Source organism: Telmatherina bonti (genome assembly GCF_933228915.1).
Source record: "Telmatherina bonti genome assembly, chromosome: 7".
NCBI classification, from domain to species: domain Eukaryota; kingdom Metazoa; phylum Chordata; class Actinopteri; order Atheriniformes; family Telmatherinidae; genus Telmatherina; species Telmatherina bonti.
Genome location: NC_136625.1, coordinates 25,895,192 through 25,920,996, shown reverse-complemented (window position 1 = coordinate 25,920,996; position 25,805 = coordinate 25,895,192). Strand labels below are relative to the sequence as shown.

General features: G+C 41.5%; 1 protein-coding gene across 1 annotated transcript in view; it reads right to left on the bottom strand.

Annotated features, from left to right (window-relative positions):
- LOC306758314 (ephrin type-A receptor 3-like) overlaps positions 1 to 25,805 on the bottom strand; it is a gene marked incomplete at its 5' end in the record, with an annotated part of 79,540 nt that overhangs the window by 33,647 nt on the left and 20,088 nt on the right. Inside the window, 6 exons of the mRNA XM_079243610.1 lie at positions 738 to 850; positions 2,509 to 2,844; positions 5,634 to 5,789; positions 22,743 to 23,094; positions 23,509 to 23,616; positions 25,053 to 25,253. Coding sequence (XP_079099736.1) covers positions 738 to 850; positions 2,509 to 2,844; positions 5,634 to 5,789; positions 22,743 to 23,094; positions 23,509 to 23,616; positions 25,053 to 25,253 — 1,266 coding nt within the window. The remainder of the gene's footprint in view (positions 1 to 737; positions 851 to 2,508; positions 2,845 to 5,633; positions 5,790 to 22,742; positions 23,095 to 23,508; positions 23,617 to 25,052; positions 25,254 to 25,805) is intronic.

Sequence of the window (25,805 nt, the reverse complement as noted above, 5' to 3'; positions counted from 1 at the left end):
GATATGAATTTAATTTCATTTTTATCTTTTTCCTTTGAAGTAGAAACAGAAAAAAAATTGATATGAAACACAAATGTTCTTTTAGTCCACTTTCTTTCTTTGATTATTCAGACCTGGGAAATCCAAAAAACAAATTCCATATTTTTTAACTGGAAACTCAAGGCAATTAGCGAACCAGTAGTTTGTGTCACAGCAGGAAACAGTGAAATATAATGTGCAGATAAAAATAGATGCAGTATATTGAATTCCCTTAACCGGCCCTTCCCTCTTAAGTAAGTGAGAAACAGATCTGCAGTCATTAAAAGAAACACAATAAAGACCCAGTTCCAGAGACAGTTCCTGCTAAATGTTAATGAAGTAACCAGTTGTTGCAACATTGTGGGGCTTCTTTTGTCTTAGAATAATACAAAGCTTTCTAATAATTAGATGCAGTGACCCTGATATAATCCTGAATGTTTGCATTTCTGTTCGTACATGTCTGTAAGTAACTGGAAGTCTGACATTGTGGGGCTAAAATTTAAATTAAAACTACAAAAAAGAGAAAAAAGCAAAGAACCCTAGTAGATCCAGATGTTTTGTTGTTTGTAGCCAGTGGTAAAACTGCTGGATTTGCTTACCCATCATAGAACCTGAAAGCATGCATCATTCTAGCCGTTCTCCTTTGTAATACAGCCTTTCATCAACAAAAACAAGACTGAAACAGTTCAAATGAATAAAATATGTTGTGTCTCTTTTACCTTCTCGTAATAGATGACTTCGTACTCCACTATTGCTCCGTTGGGCCTCTCTGGACCCTGCCAGGCCAAAGTCACACTGTCCTTGCTCCTCCTCTCCTTCAGCACTACGCTCACTAAAAAAATGTAGAAGATAAAAGACAAAACAGCAACAAACAAAGTTAAAGAAGACAAGAAAAGCTTCAAACTGCACCAAGAATTGGCAGATTTCCCGCCAACCCAAGTAATTTAATGTGAAGACCCATGATGCATTCTGCATGTTCTGCATGTAATTTTGTTAATGAGACAGCCTTCAGGGTGTTATATACAGTACACATGTTCACAGTGTGTCATACGTGTGTGGTGTGTGATCTGCCTGTCACACATGTTAAAACCAAAACCTGCGACTTCCTGCAAAACAAGCTCACATTGGGACACGCGCTTTAGGTTGTCGGTGCGTGTTTGCCAGTGCATGAGCAGGTGTGTGTACGTGCATGTGTGTTTAATACAGACTACAGTTGTGAGTAGCATGTGCACATCTTAATGAGGTTAACAACTTTCTACACTGCTTTCACTTTCCCCCCACCAGTTATAACACATACGCATAGTATGAGGCCTATTAGTCATCACCACCCTGCCATACACACATCGCTTACACAAATTTCCCACAGTCCCACACTGTGACAGAGACACATATGATTCAAGATGTGAAAGTGGAGGTGCAGAGGTGTCATTTCTGCTATCGATGTCGTACTTGGCAGCAGCTAATTTAAAGTTCTCATGTATGATATTTATGCTGCAGCTTTCAATCTGGTTTTTTTTTTTTTTTTTTTAAACTGCTTTTTAAACATAGACTGTATACAAAGAGATGGACGGAGCCTCTGTGACGTCACTCGTAGGTTTCTGAAGAGCTGAATTGAAGCTCGGTGGCAGTTCCTACGGTCGCCAAGTTGGCAGCATCATGCGCGTTGTCTTACCCGGAAAATACAAATATGGGCAAAGAGGTGGAGCTGAGAGAGGGGCTGTGAGTGTCATGGCGGGTAATTAACATCGAGCGAACTCCAAGCTTTCTGTAGCTAAAAGCTAACCAAGCTAACCCCGAGATGACGGGAGCTAACCAGCTAACGGAGGTAAGCGGGCTAAAGCTAAGTCACGTTGTTAATCGGCTCAAAACCGCGGTTGTTCTACATTCTTCTGACTTGAAGCCGGAGATCAGGTACCTGCCAATCAAAAGGACACGCCCCTAAATATGCTGAACTTCAAGATTAAATTACTTTTAAACGGGCGAGTTAGAAAAAAATTCACTCCTCCCATAGTTGTCATGAAGGTAAACCTGACCTATGAACCGAAAATGGATTTTTGAACCAGGCTGTAAACATGTTTATTGCTGCTGTGAAGTTGGCCTTTTTAACATGGGAGTCTATGGGGATTTGCTCTGTTTTGCAGACAGCCCCTAGTGGATGAAGGGGGAACTGCAGTTTTATGCACTTCCGCATAGGCTTCACTATTTACCGCCGGAGGTTGCCGCTTGTTTTTAACCCTGAACTAATTTCTAGTTTATGCTGATAAAAGGGTTTTTTTTTTCCCCAGAAGATTTTCTCATCAGCTTGTTTATAAGAATATAGAATTATAAAATGTAGAAATCCTACAGAATACTTAAAACTTCGGTTAAATCTGTGAAAATGTGACCACATGAAGGATTACACTGTGACAGAGCTGTGTGTTCAAAACCTTCCTTGTGTTTTGACATTTATCATAAAATTTTGGAATTAGGGAGACACATCCACATTCTCACCTGTCTGGGATGTTGTGACATTTATCACTACTGTTCCGGTTGGCGTTGGACTTAAGTTTGACACTCCATTCTGGCTCTCAATGGTGAAGCTGTAGTTGGAGTCTGGCTGCAAGTCAGTGATCAACACAGTGGCAGATGAGAGGCCAAGCTGCCTTGGAACAAAATGGACACTGCTGCCGCAGGGCGTGCACTTCTTGCCGTCGCCGGAGCACTTCCTGCAGTGCAGCTTGTAGGTGATGTCTCCTCTGCCTCCCGTGTCTCTGGGCGGCGACCACTCCAAGGTGACACAAGTCTCGTTCACTGTGGAAATGGGATTCTCTGGAGCAGATGGAGGACCTGACGGAAGATCAAGGGGTTGATTTGCATTTACACTTCTTTCCTTTTTGTAAAGGATACAACTTTAAAAAAAAAAAAAAAAAAAGACAAAAGAAATCTCCTTTTTTTTCTAACCAAAGAGTGTTATGTAACCTTCTAGAGAATGTCAGGAATGAATATGAGTTGTCTTCTTTTTGGTGAAAAGTAGTAAAATCTTTTCTTACGTATCCTTGAAGCTTAACAAACATGCTCACAAGAGGATTCCAGCTATTTACTTTGCAACTTATGAAAGACTGTTTAGAATCAATGCGGTACGATCAGGAGAAGAGGTATTTTATAATTAATATCATTCTTGTCTTATAATGGGACCTGTTTTTGCCCAGAATGTAACTTCAGCTGCAGCTTGTGGGCTGCATCACCGAGGCCTGGAGATCTTACATCATTTGAACAATACTTTTAAGAACCAAAGTTCAAACAAATAAAACCAAAATCTTATGAAGAAAAAGTCTTGTTTGCTTTATGCCAAGTCCTCTCCTGCCTTCTTTAATAAAATGATGGCTACCGCCTGTTTGGCAGTAGAATAGACATACCCCATCAATAGGAATATGTACATATATCTTACTAGAAAACAACATCTAATTGCGATCACAGATTACATCATAAACAATGCTAAAGTGAAATTGTAATCATATGTGTCCAACTATGCAGACTAAATCCGGCCTGAACCGGTTAGGAGACACCGTATAACTAGCCAAGGTGCTGTCTTTCCACTAATGAGCCACGCACATTCTTACAGTGTGCATTGTCTTCATGTTCATTACCGAATTAATTGCAGTTTCTATTAAAAAAAAAAATTAAAACTGATTGAATTAGCAATGAATTAACTGACCCCAGCTAGGAAGTGGATCACTTAGTGATCAGTTAATGAGTAGCGTTGGAGCAAACGCAGATTAAGCGCCAGGCGGATTGCAAATTCAACTGTATGAGAATCATAAATCGCATCTCCTCATTTAAATCAGCTCCTAAAGAGAATTTATATGTTAAAGTTTTGATGCTTGACTGTAAAGAAGTTTTCTTTTCTTTTTTTTTTATCACAGGAAGTTATCTAATACTCTGGTGCTGCATTGCAGATATTTATAAGTCTTTTTATGTTTTTGTCACAGCAAGCAAAATAGACAAATACAGCAAGTAATCCTGTTTTATTGGCTAACACAGTGACAGAGTCCTCTTGAGCCCTCTGCTTTAATGGCCTCTGCAGTAACATAGATATCTTACAGTTTATTTACACTGTAATTGACTGTTTTTTCTTCCCCAGTCTTACCCTGGATATTAAAATTCTCCCGGCTGCCTGTTATTCTTTCATCACATCTCTGTATTTCTGGAGCTATTATTGACTGAATCTGTGGATGTTTTTCAAAGGATAATTTTAAAGAAAATGGGGGAAAAAATTCCACCACATCATCAAGGTAAGCCAGCATTCATGTTGCATGGGAACTACTGATGTGGAAATCATTGATTACATTTCCTCACAGCACAGCATGGTGCAGGTATCTCAACCACATGGAAATTTTGGAGTGGATGACCATTTCACTTGACATCTCATCAGGTCCTGAATGAGCAGTGAGCCCCAGGGGGCCAGTAGCAGAGGCTGGGACTTTCCTGATTAGTCTTCCCAGTAGCAAACCTCTCTGAGGTGCAGGAGGGATGGGAGGATGGGGGATGGAAGGCATGCTGGGTGTAATTGAGGCTGTCGGTCATAAATCTGCCAAAAGGGTGTGTTGCAAATTTTCTTTCTTTCTTTTTTTTTTTTTCGACCCCCACCCCGGCTCTTTCCTCTGTCCTCTTTCCTCGGTAGCACTTAACTGTCCATCATCGCTGCTACTGATCAGCCTTTTATGACACTTAGGATTATTTGACTGTAATAGACCACTTTTCCCCCCACTGTTCCATTCTTTCCCTGGGTTTTAAGTGTCATTCCTCATGTCAACATGACTTATTCTTTCACCTTTTCTACTTATATTCTCATTTTTCCCCTCAATCCACCAAGAGAGCGTGTGTGTGTGTATATGTGTATCCAAGTATGTGTGTGTGTGTGCCCATACATATTTGAACAAACCGTTACTCATTTCCAGCTGATAACCCCTGTCACATCTCACCTGCTCCAACGATTAATGAGCGTAATCTACCATAACCTGATAATGGGTTTGGGTACGCGTGTACACTCCCATGTAGGTGTGTGTGTGTTCCTTCATATTTCTTTCCCAATGCTATTGTGCTTTACAATCTCCACACCTCTTCTTCTATCTAAATCCATCTCTTTGTGTCACCCCCTCCATCTTCTCTCCTTAGTTTCTCTTCTCTTCAGTCCCTGTTCATGGGGATCTGGCCAAATCCCTTCAGTCATTTGTGTGTTTGTGTGTGTGTGTGTGAGAGAGAGAGAGAGCGAGAGAAAGAAAGAAAGATAGAGAGGCAGACACAAAATTACAAATATCATCAGCTTTCTGCCAGAGTTTCAACCATATCAGCGTCTCATCTGAGATATTCGCTGGCTGGAGCCACATAGTAATGGCTGTAAGTGTGTGCTGTGTGAAGTGAACAGCAGCAGAGGAAGAGGAGGGTTCACACAGGTGAAAACATATAGAAAAGAAGAATAATGGGAAAGCAGCATTGCAGTGAAAACTCTTATAGGACTATGTTCTAGAGCCTGAAATGCATTCCAGTCGTTTTATATCATGAAGTGAAAAAGAGCAACACACCACAGCAAACGCTGAGCGCATCATGATGGTGATGCTAGTTTTTGCATGACTCACGTGTGCAGGCCATTGAGCGTGGGTCGGTGTCCGCACGGTAAAAACCTTTCTCACAGACGCACTCGACGGCTTGCTCCTGCGGGGACGAGCTGTGCGGAGGACATTTGGTGCAGTAGGCATCTGTGGCCGAAGCTTTGTAAGTTCCAGGTCTGCATGCTACAGCACAGACAGAAGAGTTAGATGATGCTCTTATATAAAGCCTCATTGTACACACTCTGTTTATTAACTATAAAGATAACTCATGAAAATGTGTGTGCCTCTCTGCTGTAGCGGCTGCTCATGCTTTGAGGTGTTGCAACTCTAATTCTACCAGTTAAACAAGGAAAAACTTCATGTATTGGCCCTGTAAAAGTTCTTTGCTGTGTTGTGTGATGACCACTTTGAAGGTTATTAGGCAGAATATATTAGACTCTAAGTAAAATGATTTTACAGCAAATATTCCTGCAGTTCATGCAGCGGTTTGCAGCTCTGCAAGAATTTTTATCCCTTCTATGCCTGTAAAAGATAATTCTGTTTTATTACAACTTTGGAACTCATTTTGCAAAGTTAACTATAATTCAGCTCACTTATTGAAAGCCACCCCTTCCTATGCAATCCCTGAGCTCTTATTGCATATCTAAAACATCTTTAAAAAGTAGGCTTTGCTCAGTTTGAAAAAACCCAGTTTTGCTCCCCCCATAAAATAACTTTTATGCTCTTTGACTAGTCGTATTCAGTGTAGTTATTCACATATAAACCTTTTCAGGGGGATTATTGCAAATATTCCAGATATATACACTCATGTTTCTACCTTTGAAACACATTTTAATAAAAGCAGGATCTAGAGTATTCCCATCTGGCACACTGGCTTGTTTTGGGACTACATTTAGGTACCAAAATGTATTCCTGCAGTTTAAAAACAATACCAAAAGCTTTGTGTAAAAGACAGGAAAGGTTTCTAAACAAGCATCAGAATGAGTTCAGAATATAGTCAGGCTCTTTTTGGTTTGCAAAGATGAAGCTTAAATCAATCAGTGGATTGACAAAATGTACCATGCTGACATCACACTCTATGGACTAGGCTGTCAAAAAAATTATACAACGTTATTATTTTACTGATATCAGTGATGATCCATATTAGAATAAATAAATAAATAAATTTGTGTAAACTACATTTCCTATTAGCATGTCTCAAAGTCCAGTTGCAGTACAACCAGAACGTGTAGAAAAAGGTAAAAAAAAAAATGGCTGCTACAGAGACACTACAGGCAATGAGATGTGTCGTGCTGCACCCATGGCAAAAAGCAAGAAAACAAAGCTTGATTTGATATATTGTGACACAAGGTCTACGTGAGATCTTTTTACATCAGGCTAAAGGCTGGTTGAACCACAGGGCGGTACAGTACAATAACACTGTGCTACAGCATATCAGCTGCCGTTGTATGTGTCTGTTATATAAGCATTGGATGTTCGTGCAACCAGGGGAACAAAAATACACAGCTGCAGTCTCGGTAATAGTCACAATAACATAACATGACTGTTGCCGTTACTGTTACAGTGGTTGCATATTAGTCATTATGTGGAGTCATAAAACTGGGGAGGGGAAAGCCGTGATACCACTCAATGGGAGCAGCCTGCTGAAATAGACCAGGGACTTGAATGATTTCCCTTTTGCTTCCTAGGAAGTAAAATGGAATTTCTGACTTGCGCTTTGGTAATCTAGATCTAGATTACATATGAATTTATTTATACATTCATTGCTCTAGTATTCCCATCAAACCATGCCTTTTCTGCCACACTAGTAAATAGTATTACATTGTACGAAACCTTATGTAAGTAAAATGACGGACTCTCAAATGCAATTTGATAGGAACCCTATGGGTGCATGTGTGTGTGTGTGTGTGTGTGTGTGTGCGCGCATGTGGATCAATGATGCGACAGATTCCACCAGGTGCTGATTGCATGTTCGTGTGCCAAGGCGATGTTAAGTATGCAGCAGGTGTGAGAATGTGTGTGTTTGTCTGCTGATTGCTTGTGCTGCTGGTGAAGGTCATGGATTTAATCAAACTACACGTCACTTGTCCCAGAAAGGCGGTATATTATCACACTAACACACACACACACACACACACACACACTCACACACACAAAGCTGCTGTTCATCCACGGATAGCAGAATGGAAAAGTGGCCTAAAAGTAATGTGATTTCTCACTATGGAAGTAAGTTCTTCCACCTGGTTGCTGTACTCGCTTGCATACAGACAGTATTTTTAGGCAAATCATTCATCATAGGGGCACAAAGTCCACTAGTCCAATCCCCAGCAGACCTGAGAGAACACTGGAAAAAGGATTTGGGTGTGTAGGTGAAAGGAAAAAGAAAGAAGAAGGAAGAAAAAGGAATGATAATTCTCAGAGCGTTTCGGCTCTATCCTCCCCCTGTCAGCTTCTACAGTATGGGGTGCATGTGTGTGTGTGTGTGTGTGTGTGTGTGTGTTCCTGTTGGCTAGGCTGTAGGAGCAGGGTGGAAAAGCAGCTTTTCTCTGGAGACGTTGCATCCGGAGAGCCCTGGCTGGGCAGCCAGAGAGGCACAAAGGACCCCGGTGCTGGAGGACACACAGGGCACCCCATGCCAGGCCTGGCGTCCACACAACTGCCTGATCAAAAACTTTCTTCAAGAATGGTCGCTTGGCTATAAGCGGAGTCTTTTTCTCCTAAACTGCTGTTTGCTGCTCTGCTTTTCCACCTCCAGCTCACTCCAGTTTCGCCTTCCCTCTGTTTCTCCTGCTCTTCTTGCCTCTTTTTGTTCTCAAGCTGCTCCTCTTGTCTGCCCCATGGGAAACGTGTTACTTCACTCGGTTCCCTTATGATTAATGATTTACCGGAGATATGGAAAAGGTAGAAGAAGGCTGAAGCACCAAGATACGCTCACGTACACATAGAAGACACATATGAAAGCAAAAGTTATGACACAAAGATTGGAACTTTAATTTGAGCTATAAATTTTATATTCAGTGTGCAGAGCTGAACGTGTGTATTAAACATGTAGAGGTTGTATTTTTCTTACAACAGAGATTAGAAGTGGCCTCAGATCTGGTGTCTTATTAATTATTCATCCAATCACCAGAGAGTCAGTGTGCATTTATGCCAATCGATAGCTCTTAGATATGATATAGTTCTGCTACTCAACACACACCCCTAGTCGGCACGAAGTGATTGAGATGTGATCCTCTTGTACACTTGCTCTAATTGGATTCTGGTAATTCTATTTCTGCTACTTTATTCTTCAAAAACTTGCAAGTTATTATCAATAACCATTAAAAAAAAGTTTTGTATTCATGTCATTTTTCCACATCAAAAGGAAATTAAATAATTAATGTCTTTACTGTCAGAAGTCAAGATGAAAATGTGAAGGATCTGTGTCACAAAATAGCAGTGCCTGACCAAAATGTCCCTTTTCTTACTGGGATCAAGTTAGAATGGTTATTTAGCCCTTCCGCAAGGGTTTATTTAGATATACAACTCCATCCGTACGTCACACAAGGAATATCTGAAGGTTTGGAGCATGAGATGGAATTAAGATTGAATCACTGTTTTGCTTTATTTGTAACAGAAACAGCATTTTGGTCTACTTGCATCTGCTTTGTAAGTTCTATGTCAAAAGATGCTTCGAATAAAACAAACATTTGTGAAAAATAGCTCCTCAGCTTTGGGCTGCAGGGCAAAGTCACCCCCAGGAATGTTTATAAGGAATGTCATTGTGCCATCAAAACAAGCCAGAAGCAGAGTTTTCACCTCAGATATTTATGTTATATTACTTAAAAGAGGAGCAGCAAAGGCTCACATGGCAGAAGCTGGAAGATACAAAAGTTTCTCTTCTTTAGGTAATTGCTAAAAAAGATTAAATCGATATAAAAGCAGTTGTAATTCTGCTCATTAACAGACAAACACTTTCACTCTCACTTTTTGTCCTTTCTAACAGTAAGCATGGAAATAATGTGATTTATTGGAACAGTGGTTCCTAACCTTTTCAGGAGTGTGACTCCCTCGAGGAATGAATATACTACACATTGCCTTTTTACACTTGTAGCCTTTACACTTAATTTGAATTATACTGTTCAGGGGTCATGCATACTATAAAGTGTTGGGAGACTGCTCATGACTCTTGCATTAAAGGCCGAAATTAGCGGAGAGACTAAAAGTTTGCTATATTTTATTCAGTGTTGTTCCTGGCACCAGTAATGACCCCTCCAATCAGTTCAAGCTACATTAGAAAAAATATGCTGGATTTGGACAGGAGTGGTTACAACATGGTGGGGGAGTGTTTGTGTAATATCAGAAACTGCAGACTGTAACATTCCAGTAAAATCATACAGATAACAGGGCCAGCATGGGTCAGGACACGAGCGCACACACAGAAATCCAAACATGCTAAATAACAAAAAGATCTAATGACCTTCCATTTGCCTCTTGTATGAGTAAAATCCCAGTGGCGGCATGTTTCTGAAACAAAGCGCTCTCCTCCTTTCCAACTTTATACTGGTTTCAGTGCTAATTGCTCTGTTCTCTCGCTTTCTGTCGCACATAGTTCAAGTCAAACATTGGCTCCCTGCCGGCTTTACCATAAAGGGCATAAAGAGGAGAGGCTGTGTGATGTGTGATTGCGGAAGGGTTAGGGGGCTATGGCTGAGTTACCTATGTGTGTGTGTGTGCATGCTATTGTGTGTGTATGAGAGTGTTCTTTAGAAAGTTGTGTAAAGCTTGCTGGTTCTCGGGAGATGCGCTCCATAATGGTCACTATGGCAACAGGCTTTCAAGATGGAACCCTTCGAGTACCCCTCGAGTGCCACAGCTCCAAGAGCACAGAGCAGCCTCTGTGTGTGTGTGTGTGTGTGTGTGTGTGTGTGCATGGGTGCATGTTTTTGTGTGTACACAGGCGTTAGTTGAAGCAAGCTACTTAAAAATTGATACATCAAGCGTCAGTGGAGAAATCTAACAAGATTGAGTCTGACGTCCTTCACGGCCACCGGGGTCGCATCTGTGTGTGTGTTTATGTGTGTTTGTGCTCATGTGTACATACCCGTGAAACATGCTTCTGGTCGGACTGACATCACACTAAATGAACTTGGGACAGACGCTAATGAAAACAGAGTACCTTATACATTAGGCGTTCACATGGAGGGAAATCGTGAGACGTGTGGTGGTACTTCACAACATAAACAGATCATTTCAGGTGATGGCTGCTCTGCACAACACCTTGTCAGCCCTGCAGAGCATTTTAGCCTTTAAAAGCTGCAGGAGAATGTAAATTGTGACTCAAAGTGTCTTCTGCAATGTGAGTGTTTTTGGTGCAGTATGAGTTTACTTTAGTTGAGTAAAGACTGTTGCTTAGTGCACTGCTGCTGGTGTGTGTGTGTGTGTGTGTGTGTGTGTGTGTGTGTGTGTGTGTGTGTGTGTGTGTAGGGAATAAAAAGGAGAGTCGTGTGTGATAAAGATATCAGCATCCAAAGCCAGCTTCCCTTTCAAATCTTTAAATCCCCAGTTTATAACAACTTTAAACCCCATGATCTTCTCTAATACAACTAAACCTGCAAAACTTATACAAACACACATGTGTGATGCTGTGTGTGTTGGTGATCCCAGCAGAAGTGTACCTGATGCAGTGAGCAATTTTAAAACCATTTGCCTAAAATGATTCATGATGTAACTTTTGGATTGTTTTGTCCTCCACCTGTTGAGTTTCCTCAGATTCGTTAAGGAGATTTCAGTTCATGAATTTTTTTTTTTGGAGTAACCTTCTTTATGTTTGGTTGTTTGCTAAGTTATTGGCTACAATATGTTATAACATTAAGTTAAGAGCCCTTTTTGACCCTTGAAGGATTTAAAAGGAGAGTATTAAGGCATAAAACAACAAGACAAAAGGAAGTTCTCTGAATATGGTCAGGTATAGGAACTGAAAAGCAGTGACAAATCAGCCAATGTCCAAAGAAAAGGTTAAACAGATCTTCAATGCTCAATACTAAAGTCTGGCTCCTTGGAGACAACATGTAATTAAAGGAATAATTAGACTTTAGCACATATTCTAAAATTGTAAAAAGTTGTTAACCCTAACAGATACAAACATAGTCCTTTAGGAAGGAAAATTACACCTAAACACAAACCTGTCTGCCATATCTGTGGACATGCTGCATGAGGGATTTGACAGAAACACAATCAGCCAAAACAATAAATCACGAGAGGCGAGTAACAAATAGGGTTTTGTTTTATGATGCAATCTTTTATAGCACATGCCAAAAAGCAATCACCATTGATCACAATACGCAAAGTTCTGTAAGAGAAAGACGAGCCATGATCACATGCGTGGAAACCGGGCATGAGACGTTAGACGTGACCGCATGGGAGCTGTGCTCCTTTGTGACTGAACCAACTCTTACTGTGTATACGGAGTCTTATGAGTTACACATACAAACAAGGGGTCAGACTGCATATCAAATGGCTCGTGATGTCCACTACATGAAGCACATGAGTACACTCAGGCTGCTTTCTGATCTACTCTCTTTCCTTTGGATACCAGCCAATTACAGAGAGCAGCCAAGGAGAACTTCGAGGACGAGGCTCTTTTTCCTTCTAGTTCTCCATCTTTCTCTTTTTCTGTTCTCCCTTATCACTCTCCTCTCCCTATTGTCTCTGTGTTTCTGTTTTTGTTTGTGTCCTGTCTGTCTTTCTTACTTCCTTTCTCACCATCTCTCATTGAGTCGTGTGTATGTGTGTGTGTGTCTGCTTTCACATGTGTGTCTTTATTTCCCAGTGGGCTGTCTGTCATACTTTGACCCTGACCTTCTCCAGAGCTCCTGCACAAATATTTACTCTCTCGCTGACAGGCACACACACACATACATAAACCACTCGAGGAAAAAAAAAAAAAAAAAAAAATCACAGTGAAAGACAGGAAGCTCAATTTCAGAGCAATTACAGCAAACACACCTACATGGACACACACTTTTCCAGCAGTAACCCAAGCTGATGGATCGCTAATTTTGGGCCTGTGTGATTATCGTGTAGTCTAAAAACAGATTAAATGGGTACCAGGTGCATGTGCATGTGTGTTTATGTGAAGGAGGTCATGGGCGAGGGACAGAAAAGAAAAGGGAGAATAAGAGGAGAGAAAAAAAAGAGCGAGAGCTTGACAGGCCTATAGATGTCTTGTGGGAGTTGGCTTTGCAGTCTGAATAAGTTATTCTGTCTTTGCTGCTATCAAGGTAAAGGCCAGAAGAATGCACAGATTCACCACCCCCTTTAAATGACGGCAGCTAAACAGACCAACAAAAACACAACACACACTCAAAGCTCTAGTTTCCACACATTTAAACTTTTCTTACCACAATCATTTCGTCTCTCAAGGGACGCATTGTTCATCTTGATTAAAATCCCACCCACAGAGCTTTAACACATCCCAAACACACACAACCTCTCCCCATATACACACTGCTACACGCACAACATTGCAGCAAACGTGCCAACATCAGCGGGCCCCGTGACCAGCGGAGTGTGTGTAGGAGGAGCGGTGCACCTCCTTTCTTCACCCACGTTATTTTCAGTTCATCACTCTCAATAATTCATCCTTTCAGGCAGAGAAGGAATGGAGAGCTCCTTGCTTCTTTCTCTGCGTCCGTTTTACACACACACACACACTCACACACACTCACTGGCGTACCTGTCAAGTGGTAGGCCATTTTCTTGCTGTCTTTAATCTGTGAACTTTGTCAGCCAAACTCACAGCAAATTAAATTGAAATAGCAGGAGAATGTTTTATTCTCATTCAAGGTGGACGTTCACACAGATGTCAAAATACAGTTACGATCACTGGATTTATTGTGAATGAATTACAGAGGGAGTAACTGCTCTTTGGACATGAAAACTTGACATTTGAGACCTTGTACAACGTGTGTGTAAAAAGTCAATTGAGGCAGCGCCCCCTGTTGAAAACTCTCTTCAAAAACTGATTGTGCTCCCTCAAAATGCAGCGCTGGATGCGCTCGGTAAATACTTTTTTGATAGATAAAAGCACTGTGAAGAAAATAACATAATTTCCTATATGGTAGCTTTGCCGGCCTTTTAAACTGGCTGTGATGGATAGATAGTTGTGAAAAGAAAAAAAAATCCATACCACCGCTCTTAAGGTTTGTTGTGAGGATAAACCGTGCCAGTTTGGTGAAAAATGGGAAAAAAGAAAAAGAAAAGTGTGGCTTTTTTTCCATAGGAATTCAGTGGCGCAGAAAATCCAATATAGCAGAAATCGACATCGCGGGGGGGGGGGTAACAGACAACAGATGATGAGAACATTACCTCTTTGGTAGAGGTAAGTAATACTAAAGCAGCAGAACGGTGAAGAAAGGAGGAACTTCAGACGGCTTCATCACCTAACGCAACAATAGATTAAAGGAAAGTCCGCCTGGCTATTACTGTGAATAACTTTCAATAAAAGTGTGTGTTTGTGTGTGTGTGGGTATGCCTTAGCCTTATCTTCTGCCTCACAGATACAGAGCTGCTTGTCAGTGAATGAAGTATTCCATAAATAATACTTCTCCATACAAACCTAAGTGCAACCCACGCCCCCATTCAGCCTGCGGGACGTTATGGGTGTTGCATACAAAAGAATCGCTCCTTGGGAAAATTGCCGCTTCACGTCCTCTTTGTGTTTAAAAAAAAATAAAAAATGGGCTAATCAAAGTCCCGCAGCGGCTTTTCATCTGAGCAAAGCTTATCAAAACATCTGCCCATGAAGAAGCCCTGAAAGGTAATGGAACTCATAGACCTTAATGATGCCCTTTTACCACGGCGAGGCAGCTGTGTGCAAGCACCATGAAGTAAGTCGATGGAAATAGTGGCAGACATTATATTCACCATTTGTGCAGTTATTTTGGTCACATTTATCTTCTGTTTCATTTAGAATAGTTACAATAATATGTCATTTGCAGTTGGTGAAACTAAAGAGACATTTTCTTTATGTGTAACAAAGATGAGACGTTGTCTTCGTACTCACTACAGAATAACCTTTAATACTTTCATGTGTAAAATCTACAGATTACTTCTTCTGGCTTTTGAAGACACCAATACAGATGTGTTTTATTGTTTTCTTTTAACTCCATGACAGATTCTGTCGTGCCTTTCCTGCCACAGTTGGAACTCATGCAAGTATGTTTGCATTTTCTATGTTCATAAGCAATGTGTTTCTTTTGTGTCGAAGCACCAGCATACGTCTAACCCTCTCACCTGCTGCAGATCTTCTGCCTCTCAGCTCTCCCTTACAAAAAATCCACTCCAGTAAACAAGTTTCACTGCCTCTGCAAGGCATCATTCAAGCCTGCAGTACAGACCCCGCTGAAATAGTCCGATTCTGTTACAGCATGGTGCAGGGAAGTAAGAAAGACATAAATCAGAGAAATAAAACCTAATTCACCATTGGTTTCCTAACCAGAAATGAAATATAATTTGTCATGTCTGTTGTCAGACTATTTGTGACTGTCATTTTGTTCTGGCTACACTGCAGCTGTAAAAGTTCTTTGAATTTTGTCAAGGGTCTTTTTTGGCTTCAGAACAAAGATGCAATGGTAATATATACAAAAGCATTGACAAATTGGACTTTGAAATGGTTACATCTGTACTTTCTAGTCGAGCAAAAGTGCCTGTGTAGCGCTGGCCCAATCAGCCTGACAGGCTGATCGTACATCTGGAAGCCATCCATATACTAGAAAGAGAGTGAGGGAGGGAAGAAGGGGAAGGGGTCAATGGCTGCTTTCCTGTCCCTGGGCTTCCTGCTCAGCAGACCCACTGGCTGCCTGCATGCCTCCTCCACTCTCCCTGCGCACACATGAACCAAATGAAGAAATCTCAAGACTGATTTAACACTATAGCCACATGAAAATTATGAATTTTCCCCCGAGTGCACAGATATTTATCCATAACTGGAACTCAGCAGCAAATGGAACACAGCCAATTATTATGAACTGTATCAAAATGAGACACACTCTCTGCTCCACACCTCTCTCCTCTCTTACTGCCTGTGTCTGTGGGGAATAGAGCTATATAAGGATGGGAGGAGTTGAAACATGCTTTAACAGTTTCTCAGTCCTTGGCCTGCTTTCCTTCTTTTCTCCTAGGGTTTGTTCATACAGCTCAACCCACTGCACCAGACTTAGCTGAGCCGTCCAATATCCAGTCACACCAAAGCCACCTTTGTACCTCAGGTTTGGTTGTGGCTAACACCTCAATCATGCAAACACCACGGAAGCGAAGTCGGCTTTTGGGCTACTCAGCTTATGTGTGGCGAGTTATCGTCCATGTCAAGCGAGGAGCTGTGCTTGGAGATTCTGTGTGAATAGACATTATCTGGGTCAGTGATGTGTGGGTATGTAGACAGGGACTACGTGCGTATAGAGGATATACTGAGAGCCTAAGCCTTTGTGATTTTGTGTCATTTATTCAAACACAAAAGAGAAGGGATGAAAAAAGATGGAGAGGGAAAAAGGATGGAGCAGAGAGCCATATGAGGGAGAAGAGATAACAAAATATAAAGGAGAAATAAAGGAAAAGGTGGTTGTCATTACCCAAAGAAATGAAGAGTGAAGTGGGAACTGGGCAGAGCAGAGCAGCAGAAAGACACACACTCACAGACAGCTGGAGAGACGGATGACTGGCATGTATATCCGTTTGTCCTTTAAGTACATCTGGCTCGTAATAACACCCTGCTGCCTTACACTTCAGCAACTTAATGCCTTAATGCCAGTAGATGTGCACACACACACATTACAGACTATATATATATATATATATATATATATATATATATATATATATATATATATATATATATATATATATATATATATATATATATATAAAACTCTTGACTCTTGACTTGCTGTCTAAATCCTTCTGTTAGCTGTCCACCACCTTCCTACAGCACACCTTTATACTCTCAAGCTCCCTGAGCTGCCACCGCGAGATGAGAAAAGAAACGAGAGCAATGTGCTTGTCTCTGTGTGTGTGAGAACATGCTACTGGAGGCTGTTTTTGACATTCAAAAGTCTGTATCTGACCAACATAAAAATGCTGCCTTCACCCACTGAACACAAGCGCATTCATGTGCGCACACACAAACACACACGTGCAGTTCACTGACACGCTTGTTGTTAAGGATGGAGGCAATAAATAAATGGCACATTTCCTATCTATCTTTAAGCACACACACACAGAAGCTGTCTCCCTTTCACAGGTTTAAAGATTAGCCTTTCCTGCTACTGATTCCTAGTCAGATCCTTTATTATATTAAAAAAAAAACAAAAAAACAAAAAACAAAAACAGGCTGCATTCCTCTTATGAGGTGTTTAGTTTAAAATCTTTTGTAAAAACACTAGACAATGTCATACAGTGTTTTTAAGTGTGTGTGCTTATGCATGGCCAAAATATTTCTTTTGTTACCTCAAAGCACATCTTCACAGAGCTGTTTACAGCTCATAGATCATAACCCTGCTTGGAGTGGAAGTTTTCTTACAGAGAACAAAAAGTTTTAGCAGTAATTCCCTTCCTGCTGAGCTGCGGTCGGAGTCTGGTCTGATTGACTGAACAGCTGAGCAGGCAGGAGGCCTTTGATTGTGCCTGTTATGTGCTATTTTTCTTCTTTTTTTTTTTTAACCATCACCATGCCTTCAAGGACAAATATAATTCTGGATCTTGTTTTAAGATGAATAACTTTTTCATGGTAGTACTTGTTTAAGGTTTAAGGTACCAGGTTGAGAGTATTCTGTGGAAACCGGACAGGAACAGTTCTTGGCAGGTGATTGGATGAACCATGTATCCGTCATTGCCTAATGCAAACAAACTTTTTTCCAATCACATTAACATAGTACTTGTAGAATCAGTTGCCAAATTCAGTCCTTCAGTTTATTTATACCAGCTGCTATAATCAGCAAGGCTGAAGTCTTTTCTTGTTGTTAACAGGAATTACACCAAATCCTGCCCACAGATGCCAATTTAGACTACTGGCAGGTCCAATTTAACATGGACTGACCATAAATCCATGTTAAGTTGGCAAACACTGGGGAATTCACTCAGGATCAAAATGTCAAGAATCTCATGGTTTTGCAAATGTTTTCTTCTCATAATCACTTAGAATCTGAGCAAATCAGCGACGAAGAAGCTCTGCAAATATTCCTTTGACCCAACATAAAAATGGTCCTGTTATACTGTTATATTTCAAAATGGTTAACTAATATTTAATGGGTAGATTATTGATATTTTTCTGAGAAAAAGCCAAGAAATGTTGCTCACTGATTATTTTTATTTAAAGTGACTATACTGTACATGTTGCAGGACATGCAGCGACTTGCAATTTGATCCTGTTTCTTTCTGCATCACAGTGTTCTGAATATTAACAGTGCAGACAATTCCCGCAAAATCAGATGCACACTGGACTTGTTACGGAGTGGTTTGCACTTTGAGGAGTGAGGAGAACAGCAGGTGAGCTAAGTAGAATCAGTGACGCGACTTTGAAAGGTTCCTCTTGTAATCTAAGTCCTTGCTTCATGCTGGGAGCCTCAAACAGACAAATGAATGAGAGAAAACGGGGAAACAAGGAGTCAGTTTGACAGCAGTAGCCAGCGGGCGTACTTACACACATGTCATGCTGACCCATATTACATTTGCCCACTCAAAAAAAAAGAAGAGATGAGAGCACGAAAACTTGTGTAGAGGTGACAGGTGTCTGTCCTTTCTTTACTTCGTCTCCCCCATCTCTCAGGCATCTGAGGCAGTAATTGGTGCTGTCAGTAACACTGTGAAGGACAGAAAGCACAAACACACACACAGATGCATACGCATACACTCACACTTCTGCCCTTCAGCACGGACCACTAGGGCTTAAAGTAAGAGAGGTTTGAGAGGAGTATTCACCACATTCGCTACCAGCTGTGAGAGGCAGAGACATCAGAGGAGGGCAAGGGAGTACGAGGTAGAAATGGAGGCAGTCACCGACAGAAACAGAGAGGGCAAACAGGAACAGAATGCACAAGAGACCCAGGAAGAATAGAAAAGCGCGCGGGGGGAAAGAGGTGGAGGAGCTACACCTCTTGGAGAGGGATGGAGGAGAAGTGACAAGAATGTGTGAATGTGACAGAAAGGCAGAGAGGAAAGGAGTATGTGTTTGAATCAGAGCGAGAGGGATTATGCAACTCCACTGGTGACAAAGCAGATGAGCATGAGTTCAAGTGACTGAGCAGAGAAGCCATGGCCTTCCTAACTGTGTCTTCAGTGCACGAATAAGGCAGAAAAAAAAAAGAGGAAGCCACATAAATAAGCTAGAGACCAGTGGTAATATAGTAAAAATAAGGTCGTTAATCCTTTCATGATTTTGTATTATTCTTGATTACAAGTGTAACTGACAGCTGATCCTGCTGATTCGTTGCTGTTTCCAAATTCCATTTCACCAGAACCAATCTTCCCACTAGTGACCCATATACTGAAATGACTTTAAAAACATGCTGATCTTGCACATATGTTTTCTCCTTTCAATAAATGGTCAAAAAAAAGAAGAAGAAAAGATTGCAACATTGGACGAGTAAAGGTAGGAAATGGTTCTCAGCGTTGAGCTCCAGCATGCCGGGCTAAACTGCAGACAGTCTTTCTCTCTGGAGGTTGCCTGTTCTCCCTAAGTTGGCCATCGGTGTGAGCGTTTAAACTTGTCTGTGTTCGCTCTGTGACGGACTGGACCTGCTCCAGATGTTTCATGCTTCTAGCTGAATGTCAGCCACTGGAGTAGAGTCCCAGCTGAAGGAAACACATGTGGTCTTGGGGTAAGCAGCAAAACAGCAAAGCGAAACAAAGAACTACCAGAACTGCTACTTTGTTTTCTGCATTAACAACATTTCTAACCAGTAGCATAAGGTCGTGCCAGTACTGTGTATACTGTCTGTGTTAAACTGGAACTGAGATGAGAAAACCAGGTAGCCTGTTGGTGCTTATGTTATTAAAAAAATGACAACTCCATCCTCCACAAATCCCATTATGTTTCTTTTTCACAGTCTGTTGATTCCTCATCTGTTTAAAGTGGGAGAACATTGTCTGTAAGCAACTTCTTTTAAAGCCATGAAACAGTTAATCAGATTTAATCTATTTCCGTGTCCACCATTAATCACATCAAAACACATACACACATTTAAACACACTTCGCCTGAAGGGATTAAGAAACATTGGACTGTAAAAGACAAAAAGAGAAAGATGAACCCTTGATCTATAAATGTTTAATGAGGAGATAAGGGCTGCCAGGAGGAGAAGGGGGACAGAGGGAGAAATGGTGAGGTGAAAAAGGAAGACAAAGCCAGAGGAGATGGGTGAGGAGAAAAATGGGTGACTCGTAGTGAGTGAGAGGTGGAGAATGGTCTAATTATAGAAGCAGACACCAAATCATGGTTAGAAAATAACAGAGGGAAGGAGAAAGAGCCAGATATGGAGGGAAAAAAAAAAGGCTGTAATAGGAGGTGTCTGGTGTTTGTCTAACACAGAGAGAGGCTAGTAATGATTCCATTAGCGCTTCACACTGAGACAGAGAGACAGGGCAACAGAGGGAGAGAGAGAGAGAGAGAGCGGGATCGGGAGGCAGAGGGGGGGAAGGTGAGTCGTAGAGAGAGGCCAAAAAGACTAGTCAGGCTCACACAGAACACGAGGAAACAACTTGTAGCATCAGTGCAGCTGAATCTCTGTTTTTGCAGCTGAATCTCTTGCAAAAACAAGAAAATCCAGGCTGTCCATTAAGCGACTTGCCCACAAGTATGATGATTTCACAAACGCCTCTATTTCTCTCCCACACCTCCCCATTTGGTTCTTTTGTGTGTCAGAAAAAAGAGAGGACGATTTAATGCATTAACAGCATGTTTCTCGCGGTGAAAGACTGCCAGACTGTGTCAGGGCAGAAACCTTTTGTTTGGAGCCAATGCAAAGCACCGAGAGGACTCTTTAAAAGCATGGCCCTAGTCCTCATGAGGACACATTAAAGTGCAACATATTGTTTATCTCTGTGCCATATTATGTATTTTCTGCCTGTTAAAATGAGGCTGATTATGAATGCAGCCACATTAGCTGGATAAGTGAATTGTGTGTGTGTGTGTGTGTGTGTGTGTGTGTGTGGGGGGGGGGGGGTTATCAAAATAGAAGCATGTGCAGGCAAAGTAGCACAGCCTTCAAAGTTATTTGAAACAAAAGAAAGCTGGTTTCCAAGGTGGGAATTTGGCATTTTTTTCACCGGCAACAAAAAGACATGAGGTATGTTTGGCTGACAAACGTGGGGCGGGAAATTCTCCTGCTGGATAATATTTATTGCTATGCAAATCCCTCGCAAGTTCCCGCAAAGACATTTTTCCTAATACTGAGTAGGTGGAGGAGAGACACCCCTGCGGGAAAAAGACGCTTCTGCGCACCACAAAGGAATTAAATCTCCTGGAAAATATGTCTGCTTGTTTCCAAAGTAATTACATGAGACAGCATGCCTTCAAATAAACGGAAATCTTCTTTCCCTGCTGTGCTGAAGATACCAGACACACACCTTTCCTTCATGTCCACACCTCATCTGTCTGACCACAACCTGTTAGTCAACTGACACATAGATTTTCTGACCTCCAACCTTAGACTGTAGATGAGAGTCTATCATTAACTTTGCAGGCAACCCAAGCACATCCATGCATTCACACACACACATGGATACACTGCAGCATGCGGTTATTGAGTTAAAACTAGCTTGTTAAATGCTTTGACATGATTGTATTTATTTTCACTGGAGTCATAAAACGTTAGTAAGAAACTGATGAAGTCATGGAGACCACTCGGGTCAAACGCTCTGCTGTGTCAGGCTCGTATTAGGGAAAGTTCCAATACAGGGAATGTGATAATCATCTACACTGTAGATGGTTATCATGCTTCATAATCTGTCAGTGAGATCACCTGACATGTAACTATGTCAGACAGACAGACAGACATGTAGCTCAGCAGTCTGTGTCTTATGATTGAGATGCAGCAAGTGTTCTGCCACAATCTGTGCGCATTACCAGCCCGCAAACTGCACAGCACAGTTTGTTCTTATTCAGTGGTCTCCAAGGCCCAGCTGCCAAGTTTTCTGAGCGTCTTGGCTGCTTCCTCTCCCAAACAAGTGAAATTGCATTGTGCGCACCCATTTCAAGTCTGCAGAGATGAATATCTATGATTCCATTTTCTTTTCGGGAAGGAAGCGAGTCTTTGGGGACAGGTGACAGCACGAGCGTAATACAGCTTCCTCAGTCAAATGCACGCATGCACAGTACGCACACACGCACATACTAACTCACGCATATACGGCACGCACCATCTGGGGAGTTTTACAACTCAATAATCTGCTTCCAAAAGCATACCTTTTCCCTTTCTTGCGACTACACAGCACACATCAATAAGCACCGTCTCAAACACACTCATGCAGCTCTCCTCCATGAAGAAGGGGAAATAAGATATTCAGCTCTGACAAACACACACAAATATGAAGAGGAGATGCCTCAAAGCAAATCCGACCCTTTCTTCTGCAAGAGCTGTCCTTGGTGTGTTGGAGGTGACGACACCCACACATATGCACACATAAAGTGCAACTATACGCTCAATATACAGTTAACATTAAACTCTCAGTTTCACAGCAAGGTTTACCGATGGAGCTGCATAAACAGACATACTCGCATTTCAGAGGTATACAAAGATAGGCACACACACACACACACACACACACACATACACACACACAGAGGCTGTTTTTACATTTTTACTCTTGGCTTGATGCCATGTGTACGTTGTGAGCATTTTTTTAAGATACTTTGACACATTGGTTTTTATTTTCCTTTCAGAAAACAGGCGATCATTTACAAGATCTGTGTGTAAACTCACACACACTATTTTAGCTAAAGAACATTATAGTATTAGAACTGACAGCACCAGCAAACATTTCTCTCTGTTACTCTTTTTTTACATGATCCGCTCTACAGGACTTGCTTCCTCAGAAACACACATATGTACGCACTTAAAACTCCATCCCACACATGCTTCAGCATCCCCCCCCACCCAACTTACGTTGGCAGACGTCCTTGTTCTCCTCAAAGCCTGGTTTGCACACACACCTCCCGATGGGAACCAGCCAGCCTCCGTCTGCACTACAGTACATTTTGGGGGCTTCAAACTCCTCCGAGTCATTCACGCACACACCGTGGACCTCAACCAGCGCAGTGTCTCCCCCTGTTATTGTGTCGGAGAACTGGGCCAAGTTAAGCACAGTGAGCGGACACTGCTTGTAGAAGACCCTGACTGAGACCAGAGCGATACAGGCGCCCAGGTCCTGGAAGGCTAGGTAGAAGCCCTTTTTACTCAAGTTGCTGATATCTCGCACCTCCGTGTTCAGCTTCATGACGCGGTCACCAACATCCACCTGTGGATAAGAGATACATTCATTCATCTAACAGACATTCAGTTTTGTCCTACATGATAATAATAAGGATATTGTTTACAAGACAACTAAATAAGACGATTTGGATTGAAAACCCCAACTTTATGTAATATTTGGGAAATAGTGTTTATCTAATGTAGGAAAGGCATCTTTTCTCCATTAAATCATCCAGTCATGTATAAGAATGCAGCTGAAAGGTGACGTAGTATAAATTAAATATGGAAAAGCAGTAAAACATAATACTGACAACACCTGAATTTATTTGGAAATCTTTACTGACATCTTTCTGTCAGTATCTTTATGAAATCTTTACTGAAAGCATTTTCATAATGCAATAGTTTATGCTTATTACAGTACTAGTTTTCATGCTAAATGCATAGCTTGTGTGTGTCATACCTGTGTAAAGCTCTCATCCGCAGCAATTGTATCGATCTTGACATACTGGCTTTCCTTGATGAACCACAGGTTGGCGTTGTTGGACTCATAGTAGTACATGTTGAAAGTCTGCAAAACAAGCACTGTGCATCAGTTCTCACGCTAGATAAATGACCGGCAATCAGACATAACTTTAATAAAGCAGCTTCTGCTTATTTTCTAAGTTCACTCCATCATTCAACACGCATCGTCTGTACTGAATGAATGTGCAGCTGTCCACTGTCAGTACATCCTCAACTCTTTCTGGATATGTTGAGAAAGGGTGTAAGAGTTAGTTAAGCAGATATAACCTGATACAGGGCAAAAGATTTATGCTGTCGGATTGATTAATGAAAAAGATCTGATAGTCATCAAATATATGCTTAAAACTGGAAGGAGACGATTGGCTAAAAAGCACAGAGAGCATGTTTTATTTCATTCTGCATCTTATTCTCATTCCTCATCATCTTTTTATCTATTCATGATCCATCAACTGTATTTCAACTAGCATGTGTGTTTGCAGTCACTGGAAAAGGGTGAAAACATTAATGCTCTGCAGTTTAATGTTTAAGGAGAGCATTGATTTCATCCATTCATTATTTATACCCAACTGCAGGGTTGCTGGAGCAAATCCCAGCTACTGTCAGCGCCCACTGGACAGGTCGCCGTTTCAGAGAGACAAATAAACCACCCACACTCACATTCACTTTCATTTCAAAACGATTAACCGAACATGCATGTTTGTGAACTGCGAAAGGAAGCCGGAGTACCACGTATGCACAGGGAGAACACGACAAATCCACACAGCTGTGGAGCCAGGAACCTTCATGGTGTGAGGGGACAGTGCTAACCATCGCATCACTATACATGCCGCCTGCACTTGTTTCATGCAAGTGATAATTATATTACAAACACTCATTTTTCAGCTGCCTGTGAAGTAAGATGTTAACATGCTTTTGCAAAGACGGAACGTTGTTAAATTATCCAGCATGCTGAAAAACTATGAAACACGGATCTATCACTCAATGCTAATTTTCCACTGTTAAGTGACTCCATTTTTCTCCTTTGAAGTTCCCATTATGTGTGTATAGGGAGTATTTTGTTTCAGTAAATGTCCTGCTTTGTGTTCCACTTATTAAAAATGTCTTTATGAATGCAATATGTGTACATGTATGAGCTGTCAAACACTGCTGTAAAAACAGCTTCAATTATGTTCTAGAGGAGCATCTTGTCCAGAGTAGTTATTGGAACAATTTCTGCCTCCATTATGCTTTTTTCTTTTTTTTCTTTTAAACTTTCTTCACTTCAAAGAGCAGACAGTTACACAACAGCACCCATGGAGCCGGTCAGACTTCAATGTTTTGCTCACCATGAGCGAACTTAAAGCAGCACAAAAGCAACAGGAGGACTTAGTCACACACAACACTTGTGTGGACGTTTGTTATCTAACCATTAGAGCTCCCATGCTGTCCATGTGTCAGAAAGCCTGTTAGTGTGTTATCAGCAGTGTGTGCAATGATACAGACCTCTTTGCAGGTACCAGGGACCCCTGGCAGGCTGTTACAGTCTCTCAGGGTGAACTTGATCTCAATGTAGACGCGCTGCGCTCCATCCCGGCTGATGTGGCGTGTCCGCAGCCAGTTGTTTTGATTGGCTTCCATGACGTTACACACCTGGTAGGTCCTCATCGGGGTGTTCCTCTCATCCATCACGCTGATCTCCTCCCACTGAGGAGGAGAAAGAGAGAGAGAGAGAGATATGTTACTTTGCTGTTTCAAACACATTTATGAGGCAGGCTCAAGATCTTTCATAACGTAATTGATTTTTTTCTTTTAAAGGACAGCAAAATAGTGAAGGCTAGAGGAGGAACTTTAATAGAGTTTAGGAGGTGGGAAAAACAATAAAAGAAGCAAGATGGGGAATGGAGTGAAGAGTGGAATAAATCTGTCTGGTTTATTCAGAAAAGAGTTAGAGCCCTGCTGAGAAACATGTGGCCTGAAGGGGAAATTATTTGAACTAAAACATAGATTATAATCAAAGGACGAGTGGAAATGAAGCTGAGGTAGCACACGGCGGCCTGACAACACTACCACTCAGATATGATCTAGTCTCTTCATTAGTAGATGGACTAAGGTTCAAAAATGGCTGAAGGGGGGAAACTGGGCCTGGGTTCAGTGAACTGTGGTTCAGTGCAAACCACCACTAACCCCACATGTTCTGTTTTCATGTCTGGTTGAATATGAGTGATGATCTGTGTCAAGATGGCTGAAGGAATGCTT